The sequence below is a fragment of the Ipomoea triloba genome, chromosome 6 (genome assembly GCF_003576645.1).
Source record: "Ipomoea triloba cultivar NCNSP0323 chromosome 6, ASM357664v1".
NCBI lineage: Eukaryota > Viridiplantae > Streptophyta > Magnoliopsida > Solanales > Convolvulaceae > Ipomoea > Ipomoea triloba.
Genome location: NC_044921.1, coordinates 828,306 through 839,884, shown reverse-complemented (window position 1 = coordinate 839,884; position 11,579 = coordinate 828,306). Strand labels below are relative to the sequence as shown.

The window sequence follows — 11,579 nt, the reverse complement described above, 5'->3', positions numbered from 1 at the left end:
CTCTTAATCCAATACGTAATCACTTGAGTGCTTGCAAAAACGGTTAAATGGACAAGTTAGTCTTGCACAACAACAGCCTCATCAAATCACTTTGTATCATCAATAACAGATCAACTCTAACACACTCACCATATTACTCCATTCATTAAAGCAGACGAAAAAATGAACTACCTTTTTTTAAAATAGTTTTGCATTATTTTTTATTGTAAGAATATTCATTTTTTCTTATACCATAATGTGAACATTTCCAACTTTAATATGTATTTCAAAATATTAGTTAATCAGACACTGTATAAACATATGAAACAATTTTAAACTGTTTTTTTAAAAATAGGTTTGCATTTTTTTGCATTGTTACATTCAAAGTAGGATACTGATTGAGTAAAAAATTTCTAACATTAAAATAATTTCTTACTTCACAGTATAAATGCACAGAAAATCAAATACAAAATCTGACTGTGTCATACACATTTAAGCATAGATCCCCGAATGTAACAAGTATGGAATGTACATATTATATATGCACACAAAAAACACAATTCTTGGCTATATATACATTTCTGTTTGTTTGGAAAAAAAACTACGGAAAACTCTATATTACCTATGGCTTGTGTTAGAATGCAATTCTCTATCGTTGCGAAAGATTGTAGGTCCACCTACTGCCCATTCTATTTCCTCCTCGAAACGAAATTACTGTCGACCAACACCTAACTCAAACAGTGGCGATGTTAACTTTAATTTTAAAAACACATACAGAGTAAGAAATTATAAATTTAGCTACATATAAACATTTTAAAGTAAATGGAGTACTTATCTTTCTATGACCTTCCTTTCCTTTTAAATTTGTTGGCAATCACCTTCAAGATTGTTATGTGATATGACATCATTTGTGCATATTTTTCTAAGTGTTTTAGATAAACTTTGGAGCTTAATTGTATTAAATTGTCGCCTCCAATTCATGTTTCCTTGCTTTTTAGTGTAGACACGATTTATTATTGAATTTGGTGCTTTTTAGGCGTTTGTTGGTATTTTGAAGCAATTTTAGATCAAGCGCAAAGCAAAGGGATGTTTGAAGGCATGATTTGGAGTCAAAACAAATGAAGAATGATGATTTTAGAGCTGGACTTGTCCGGAATCCCACCCGTCGTGACGAAGCACTTCAAAACGCGAGGATTTGAGCCAACAGCAGGCTCGACGCGTCGAGAAGGCGCCGTAGGATTTTTCCGGAAATTGTCGAAGGCTCGACGCGTCGAGCCCTGTTCTCGACGCGTCGAGAATTCTGTGTCTGTCCAGAATCTGCTGCGCGGAATTGCGTATTTTGCCCCTATTTTGGCTCCCACTATATAAAGCTCATTTTCCAAGAACCCTAAAAAAGCTGCATTGGAAGAGGCAAAAAGGAGTGAGTGAAAGGTGTGTTCCTCTCCAAGGAGTCAAGGAGGGATCCACCACTTTTGGAGAAGATCTTCACCTTCAAGGAGCTACAAAGGCTTAGGGAGGAAGAAGGAAGACTTGGAAAGCTATATTCGGGAGAATTTCCTTTCCTTTCCTTTACTTTCTTTGTCTTTGTAAACTCTTCATTATTTGTGCTTTGAATTCTATCCTAGCCATGATTGGCTAAAGTAATCTTGGGATTTTTGGGTGAAAGTTGTTTATGAACCTATTTGCCTTGTTCTTCATGATTAATGATATGTTTAGATTTGGGTTTTATACTTATGATGCAATTGTAATTTCTATTGTGATGCTTGTGATTAAAGGCCTAAATTACTTGTATCTTGCTATAGTTGTGTCTTGATGGGAGTTAGGGCATATACTAGAGCACTCACTTTTGCACTTGACTTTTGTACCTTGGGATAGGGCAAACTTGTTAAGGGATTTTATCTTGGTTGCTTGTTCTTGATTAGTTCTTTATTGTGAGTTTGAGTTATGGGAGTAATTCCTTCCCCTTATGAATGCAATCATTCACATTTGTTAGAACCCAAATCACACATCTCACCTTAATATGGCATTAGGAGACTAAACACCTAAACCCGGAAATCCCATCTCTCCTCCTATTTGTTTTCACCAACTACGCTTTCATTACTCTCGTTTATTACAATATTTGCAACCGATCAAACACCAATTTCGTTAGGATTAGCTTCACATGAGTATACTAGTAACTAGTGTTCGATGCGCCCCGCTTCCCTGTGGATCGATACCCCGGAATACTCCGGGTATTTGAATTGTTATAAAAATATGCTGCAATCATTATGCAGGTCCATATTGAGTTAGTATTTCGATGATCGTAATTTTTTAAAGCTGAATATTAAATACTCATATTAGGTCCGTGTCTAATATATTAAATTTGAAATTTTAGGATTGAAATAAAACCTAAACTTAAGGGTATAGAAACTTTTCTACCACGACTTTGTATGTGATAACTGGAAATCAAAGAAGTTATACACACAAGCTTTGTCAAATTTTTAGTATTTGATTTTCCCTATTCAAAAGGTTGAATTTGTAGACGAGTAGGAGGAGTTCTGGTTTTAGGTTAGAGATACATAGGCTTTAGGTGTATGGTTTTGGCTTGGTTTCCGTTTATTTACATGGAGGTCCTAAGGCGTTAGTGCAGAGCTCCGATGAAGACGACGGGAGATTAGGAGTTGGGGATTGGGTTTGAGCTGAATTATTTCCGTTTTATATATTGGGTTTGTATAGTATCACTATTATACTTTATAGACAACACCTTATAGAAACAGACATGTATTCATGATTAAAAATACATTGCAATCAAAGTAGGTGTAATTACTTTAGCTAATCATACCTTTTTAATACACTTGGTGCTTCTTTTTATATAAAGTGCACACAAAATACGTAATTTTTTTCTAAATATGGCTATAAAAAAATCTTGATCTTGATATGGCTATTAAAAGTATTGATTTGGATCAAAAGTAGACAATTTTTTAGATTAAAGATGGTTATACAAACTACTGTTCTTCAATACAACATAAGTTTGTAAAACCTTACACACATTATGTAAACAATTCATAAGAAACACTATAGTCACTGTAATATACCAGTATCTGCAAATAGCTGTACAATGAAAAATGTCAACTAATCCCATATACTTACATACAAATAAGTAAGTATATTTCCAAGTTTTAAGAATACACACTTATACACATACTGAAATGATAACTAAAACTACATCAGCTGAACATGACAATATGAACCGATTCACGACCAATATATACATTCTGTATCTGCAAATGGCATCAGATACTGATGAATCATCATTTGCCATCAACTTGAAAGAGATTTGTTAGTTTATTCCCAGTTATCAACTTATCACAGTATCAACACCTTGGGAAGCATAATAAATTAAGAACAAATAATGATTGGGAAGCATAATAAATTAAGAACAAATAATGATATTTGTTTTTAAATACAATGAGAAATGAATAGTCATTTTCTGAGACTATTAATGGCATTACTTTTGAGGCCTCATCATTATTATTTAAATAGAAGTGTAAATCACTCATTTAGTATTACTTCTAAGTACAGACCTTACACAATCTAACCAAACTGGTGACATTCATACAAGAGATGAGGCAAATATTTACTTCAACAACTATAAGCAGTAAAAGAAAGCACATATCTCACAGTACAAGTATTTTAATTCATTTATAATTTCATGTAAACTATAGGTTACCTCACTGCTTTGCATCTAATTAGATTGTATTATGTGCATACCACGTTTTTTAGCATCATCTAATGGTGAAATCCCTGTAATGTACCTGTGTGCATCACAAAATTTTGTAACTATCAGTAGTAAAAAAATTGTATGTGATTTAACATCCTATAACTCTAAACTAACAAATCTTTTTGGCATGCTTTGCAATTTTGTATAAACTAACTAGCATAACACAGCGTAAAACTTCTATCTCTGTATATCAAAATCCAATTTTTTGTACAGCATAGTTTTTTGAATAAATTATGGTTTATCAAAAAGAATTTGAAAATGCTGACCTAACAAAGTATGCAAATAGTATAGACTGTGTGTAGGAAATAGAAATATCAACGAATTTTGAACAAGAACAGTACTACTTTACCTTAAATGCAGTCGAACGTAAATCTCCTTGGCTGTAGTTCAGGCTACGATCGTCTTTAAGATTGCATTCGTTGAACTTAAGCTACAGGTCTGTACAAAAGACCTTCAGTTCCGAAGGTTTAGTGCTTTCTTCGGATGAATACCCTAGATCGAACCGATGGTATTCAAATTTCAGAAGAAATTGGGACTGATAGATGTACTTTTCTGATCTTTGCTCACTTCTGAACATATTTTGAATACAAAATCTAGGAATAACACACAAAGCTGCGTAAAACACTATCGCAAGAAGATGAGATCTAGACAGTGTATCCAAAGTCGATAGAGGGTTTCGGCTAGAGAGAGAGAGAACACCAAGGAAATAGAATATGAACCGTCAGCTGGGCATAGGAATTAGGGTTAGGTTGGTTTAAATACTAACACTTATTGGGCCAGGTTGTTGGGCTGGGTTTATAATTAGAGCAGGCCATAAAACAGTGCTTTATAAATATTATCTTCTGCTGCCCAAAAGTTTTATTCAACCAGATTGTAGAGCCCAAAATATTCTTTATATATATTATTTCATATAATGTACACTAATTAATTTTGTTTTGTTTTATATACAATAAATAAGGATAATAATGTATCTAATATGCTTTAAATTTTTTTTTTAGGATTTACTATATTTGAATAGTTTTTTAATTTTGTTGGGAAATTAATGACTTCTTTTTATATTTTAATAGGGAATGAAGAAAACTCTTCATTATCACATATTGGGTCTTCAAACAATTTCTCTGTTACTAATGGTAAGAGATTATTTAAGTATGTATCATTATTTTTGTTTGTTTATATTTTTTTTCAAGTATTTTAAGCTTTTAACTTTTATTATAATTATAAGGTATTTTGTCATCATGATTCTAATTTCATATTTGATGTTTTTTCCAGGAAACAAAGAAAATTGTTCATTATCAGGATTTCGAACTTCTAACACTTTTATTGGTACCTATAACATTGCAACAAGATACTCGGTGCTTACTAATTCCACAGAAATTAATACACCGCTCAGTAATATTACAAATGGTAAAGTAATCTAAATAATTTTTTTACACGCATATATATATATATATATATATATATATATATATACATATATATTAGTTTTGTTTAATGTTCACTTTTTTTTCAGTTCTTCAAGATACTCTTCATTCAAATTCAAGTAATGTAACAAACAATGCAAGTACGAGCCACAACGACAGTCTCATAAGCAAGTTAGCGTTTTTTAGTAGTTAATTTAGTACATGCAACTATATACCTTTTAACCACAAGTTATTGATTTTTAAGTAATAACTTTTCTTCTTTTAGGTACAATACAATGCAATAAGAAAAAGTGCAAAAGGCATGTGGATTACGACAAACCATTTGTTGTTGGCACAAGAAACTTGCTACCTTCATTTGAAGAACAATCGAAAAACATAGATTCCCAACCATCAATTGCCTCTCCAACTGGTAATCATTTCATATTGAGTTTATATGTGCTCTGCGATTTTTAAATATAATGAGTTTTTTTCCTTTTTAAATGTTTATTTTCTGTACTCGGACGTTTTTTAATGTAATGAGTCTTTTTCTTTATAGATGATTATTTTGATCATGGAGATTGCATTCATGAATGTGAACATTGTGGCGCGCTTTTTTGGTTTGAGGAGCGACAAAACAAAACCGTCTCAAAAGGTCGCCCGAAGTACTCTGTCTGTTGTAATAGTGGGAAAATCACATTGCCGCGGATCAAGTTGCCTCCACAACCAATTCAAGAACTTTTTTTCGGCAACGGTGAGATGTCAAAACAATTCTTACACAATATTAAGACTTACAACAATATGTTCTGCTTCACGTCTATGGGTGGAAGGATTGACAACAACGTTAACAAGGGTGGTGGACCTCCTATTTTCCGTTTGAATGGGCAAAACTATCATTTGATGGGCAGCCTACTTCCCAAAGAAGGCGTCGCACCACACTTTGCACAATTGTACATTTATGATACTGCTAATGAGCTACAAAATCGTATCAATGCAGTCAGGTACTTAATATTTCTATTTTATTAAACATCGTTACATTTTCAGCTATAATCGTTTTGACACTTATTTAAAACGCTTCTAATGTTGTTTTGTATTTGTTGTAGGGGATGTGGTGAGCAAACTGACATTCATGTTGATATAGTCAAGGTCATTAAAGAGGAGTTGGATAAGCACAATGTTTTAGTCAAGTCTTTTCGCAATGCGAAAACAGAAATTGAAAGGAATCCACGTGTAGAGGTTAGGATTAAATTGCTTGGAAAGCGTAAACAAGATGCAAAGAGTTACAATTTACCTGAAGTGTCTGAAGTGGCCGCATTAATTGTTGGAGATGTTGATACAAACATGGGGGAGCGTGACATTTTAGTAGAAACTCATAGTGGTCAATTGCAAAGGATTAGTGAATTGAATCCATCTTATTTACCACTTCAGTACCCATTACTCTTTCCTTATGGTGAAGATGGCTACCGGGAAGATATTAGATTCACCATAAAGAAAACAGCAACAACTGGTGGAAGGCAAAGGATTAGCCCAAGAGAGTTCTTTTGTTACCAGATTCATTCTAGAAGTTCAGAGCTCTCTACCTTATTGCATGCAAAGCGTTTATTCCAACAATTTCTTGTGGATGGCTATACAATGGTTGAAGCAGGCCGCCTCATTTATATTAGAACACACCAAAAAAGCTTACGATGTCAAAGTTATGGTAGTTTAACTGATGCTTTGACATGTGGAGAGGTTGATCCTTCAACACAAGGTAGAAGAATTATCTTACATTCAAGTTTTACTGGCGGGGCTAGGTATATGATACAGAATTATCAAGATGCTATGGCCATATGTAGATGGATTGGTTATCCAAATCTTTTTATTACATTCACTTGCAACCCTAAATGGCCAGAGGTTCAGAGGTTCCTAAAGAACAATAACTTGAAACCTGCTGACTGCCCTGACGTGATATGCAGAATTTTCAAGATCAAGTTGGATGCTTTGATCACCGACTGTTGGAAAAACAAATTATTCGGACAAGTTGTTGGAGGTAATTCTTATTACTCTTTAATTGTTAGCCTCTTTTTTTTTTATGTGTATAATAATTTATAATTCATTTCTGTCATGTCACAGTCATATATACCATTGAGTTTCAGAAGAAAGGTCTCCCTCATGCACACATTTTATTATTCCTAGACAAGTTTCAGTATGAAGAACGACTTCGATCTCTAGATTCTATAATTTCAGCAGAAATACCAGACAAAAGTAGCGATCCAGCCTATTTCAATGCAGTTGAGGAATTTATGATCCATGGCCCATGTGGAGCATCAAGAAAGTCTTCTCCCTGTATGGTTAATGGCAGTTGTTCTAAACATTTCCTGAAGAAATTTGTTAATTCTTCAACATTTGATGAGGATGGCTACCCTATCTATACAAGGAGAGATAATGGTAGGACCATTATGAAAAACGGGATTACATTAGACAACAGGTATGTGGTACCGCATAATAGACATTTATTGTTGAAGTACAAAGCTCATATCAATGTAGAATGGTGCAATCAATCCCGGTCAATCAAGTACCTGTTCAAATATGTCAACAAGGGGCATGATCGTGTTACAGCTGAATTCTACAAAACAAGTGATGAAGAAGAAAGTACAAAGGTTATTGATGAAATTAATATGTTCTACGATTGTAGATACATATCCCCATGTGAAGCTTCTTGGAGACTGTTTAGCTTTGATATACAGTTAAGGTCTCCTTCTGTTGAGCACCTAAGTTTCCATCTACCCAATCAACAAAGTGTTATATTTGAAGATGATGATGCTGTTGATAATATAGTAAATCGACCAACCATTGCACAAAGCATGTTTATGGAGTGGTTTGAAGCTAATAAGAATTTTGTACATGCAAGGAAGTTGACTTATGCTGAAATGCCAACAAAATTTGTTTAGAAGAAAGATGATAGGAAATGGCAACCAAGGCAAAGAGGTTTTGCAATAGGTCGTATTTTCTATGTACCACCTGGTACGGGAGAAATTTTCTACTTGAGATGTTTGTTGAATCAAGTTCGAGGTCCAACNGAGAAATTTTCTACTTGAGATGTTTGTTGAATCAAGTTCGAGGTCCAACCTGTTTTGCAGATATAAGGACCGTTGATGGAGTAGAGTTCATGAATTTTCAAGATGCATGTTATGCTCGAGGCTTAGTTGATGATGATAAAGAATATGTAGATGCAATTGAAGAAGCAAGTGAAAGGGCATCATCATCTAATCTAAGGAGATTGTTTGTGACATTGTTAATGACTAACTCAATTGGAAAACTAGAGATTGTTTGGGAAACAATTTGGGAGCATTTGTCAGAGATGCCGAATATTATATAAGAAAGACGCTACAAAAACCAGGTATTGTAATCACTTCTTTTATATCATTTTCAATATCCAAGTTCACAAAACATAATGAATAAAATAATTTTTACTAATAAAACTTCAATTTCGCAGATTTGGTGCTAAACAATAGCGACAAACAAAATTTTGCCTTGATGGAGATTGAGAAGATCTTAACTGCTGTGGGTAAGAGTTTGAGTGACTTTGCTCCTATGCCAACACCAAATATTGACATGTACTCAGTGGCAACAAATCGTTTGATACAAGAGGAATTGGGATATGATTGTGATAGTATGAAGTTTGAGAACCAGTTGCTGGTTAAACAGCTGACTAGAGAGCAAAGGGAGATATATGATGAGATTATTGATGATATCGAGAAGAGCAGTGGAGGGTTGTTCTTTGTTTATGGTTATGGTGGAATTGGAAAGACTTTTTTGTGGAATGCATTATCTTCTGGTTTAAGGTCTAAGGGTGAGATTGTATTGAATGTTGCTTCAAGCGGCATAGCATCTCTTTTATTACCAGGTGGGCGAACTGCGCATTCGAGGTTTGTTATACCTATTTCGATTCATGAAGATTCAACCTGCAACATAAGTTAAGGTACTCCTTTAGCAGAGTTAATTATTCGTTGCAAATTGATCATATGGGATGAAGTACCTATGATGCACAAACATTGTTTTGAAGCTTTAGATAGAACTATGAGAGATTTATTAAGGTGCAAGAATCCAAATAGTTTAGATACGACATTTGGTGGGAAAACTGTTGTTTTGGGGGGAGATTTCAGACAAATATTACCAGTAATACCCAAGGGAACAAGGCAAGACATTGTTGCTGCAAGTATAAATTCTTCATATCTATAGAGATCATGTAAAGTGTTTAGGCTAACTCAAAACCTACGCCTAAGACAAATACAGTCAGATTTTGAAGCTCAACAGGTTGAAGATTTGCAAAATGGATAGCTCAAATTGGTGATGGAGTTCTTGGTAATTCCAGAGACGGAGACTTTGAAATCACCATTCCAGATCAGTTTTTACTCAAAAGTAATGGTGACCCAATTGCTACAATTGTTGAAAGTACTTTCCCTAGATTTCGAAGTAGTCACAATGATATTACAGATCTACAGCATAGTGCTATTTTGGCTCCAACTCTTGATGTTGTGGATAACATCAATTAATACATGAATGATCATAATTCCGGTGAAGGTAAGACTTATCTAAGCTGTGACTCTGTATGCAAGTCAAACTCTAACGGAGATATGTTATCAGATTTGCACACTCCTGAGTTTTTAAATGGTCTGCGTTGTTCTGGAGTACCAAACCATTCACTTACTTTAAAAGTTGGGTGCTTTTGAGAAATATTGACCACAGTTTAGGATTGTGTAATGGCACGAGACTTATTCTTACAAGATTGGCAGATCATGTGTTGGAAGGACAGATCATGTGTGGAACGAATGCAGGAACAAAGGTTTTAATTCCCAGGATGTCGTTAACACCTTCAGATATCAGATTGCCATTTAAATTTCAAAGGAAACAATTCCCGATGATGCTATCTTATGCGATGACAATAAATAAGAGTCAAGGACAAACACTTAGAAACGTGGGTTTGTTATTGAAGAAGCCGGTGTTCAAAGATGGTCAAATGTACGTAGCAGTCTCCAGAGTAAGCANCCAAGAGGATTAAAAATTTTGGTTAATGGTGAAGATGTACCATTCCAGAATACAACTACAAATGTTGTGTATAAAGAAATTTTTAATAATGTCTAAATAAAGTTCAGCTTTTTTTCCGTACACAAATTGTTTTCATTCTTTTAGTCAAAAATTTAGTACAAATTTCTTAAACCATATTCCATTTATTACATATATATATTGACGTGCATCGCACCGGTGCAACTACTAGTAGTACGAAATAGTAGCAAGCGTTGACTGAGCAAGGATGTGTTTCCCCGCCAAAGAGAGTAAGCGAGCCCGCCACCCTTCAAGGCGGTCATAATTCTTTCTATTAACGGATTAAACATTTTATGCCTGACTCGCCCATGGATAGAAGGAACCCCAAGATACCTATTTGTAGTGTGTCATGTGTAATTGAGTTACTGGTGGTAGCATAGAGGGCAATGTCATGCAATAAGTGTAAGACTTTCCCTAATAATATATATATTATATATTATATATTAGGGCCTTAATTAAGTGGTGCAAGTTGACTAGGCTTATTAAGTGATTTAGTTGTACTAAATAACTAGTAGTAGTTATTCAACCAGACTATGTGCCTATATAAACCTGTATTGATGGGATACAGGATAAGCATTGTATAGCACATACAATTTCGGTACTCATACTGCTCAGTAGACACCAGTACACCATCTAGGGTTCTGAGTCAAGTATGAGACAAATATGGCTGACGGTCTACCGTTCAAGAGGCATTACATCAACTGTGGCTGTGGCTGGAGATCAACATTGATTCCGCTTCCGCTATTACGAGGTCAGGTTTCTCGTATACTATTCTGTTTGGTTAGATTATTTATATCTAACAGTTGGTATCAGAGCCTTTATAATCTCAGCCCGATTGATTGTTTTGCCTAAAACAATATTAAGTATTATATACATTAAGTTTTGTATATATTTGATTTCAATTACATTCGTTTTAATTCTTCAGAATTTGCATACGGATATATCTAGTTGGTTATGATATAATTAAGTAAATCTGGCATGTATATTTTGAATGAATTAATTGTAATTGGTTTTTGAACGGTTGAAAATTATTTTCGACATTAATAAGCATGATTTTAATTTCTTTTGGATTCTGAAATTATGTTTCGTGATTGCCTGAAATATTGCCTACTTATTGGTTTAACTGGAGAATTACTGGATTTTGTTTCGGCTGGAATTTAGTTTCTCTAGCATTAAGCGTAATTTTAATTGTTTACCGTTCGGAGGACTTAAGTTTCTGCTCCGTTTTTAACCAATGGAACCTCTCCGATTGGGCTGGAAATTTTGTCTAGCATTAAGAAACAAACAAAAATTAATTGGGTTAATGTTGCTACTGCTACGCCGGATTTGTTTTGGTTCGCCGGCGGCTTGGAGTAACG

The 11,579-nt window shown here is 34.3% G+C and overlaps 1 protein-coding gene and 1 pseudogene across 1 annotated transcript; both read left to right on the top strand.

Moving 5' to 3' along the window:
- Nucleotides 1–8,083: 8,083 nt before the first annotated feature.
- LOC116022429 lies at nt 8,084–9,671 on the top strand. The gene is made up of 4 exons (XM_031263155.1): nt 8,084–8,397; nt 8,439–8,515; nt 8,612–9,044; nt 9,491–9,671. The coding sequence occupies exons 1-4, from the start codon at nt 8,084–8,086 to the stop codon at nt 9,669–9,671; spliced, it is 1,005 nt and encodes a 334-aa protein (XP_031119015.1).
- Nucleotides 9,672–9,674: 3 nt separating this feature from the next.
- On the top strand, nt 9,675–10,260 carry LOC116022428 (annotated as a pseudogene).
- The last annotated feature ends 1,319 nt before the right edge of the window (nt 10,261–11,579 follow it).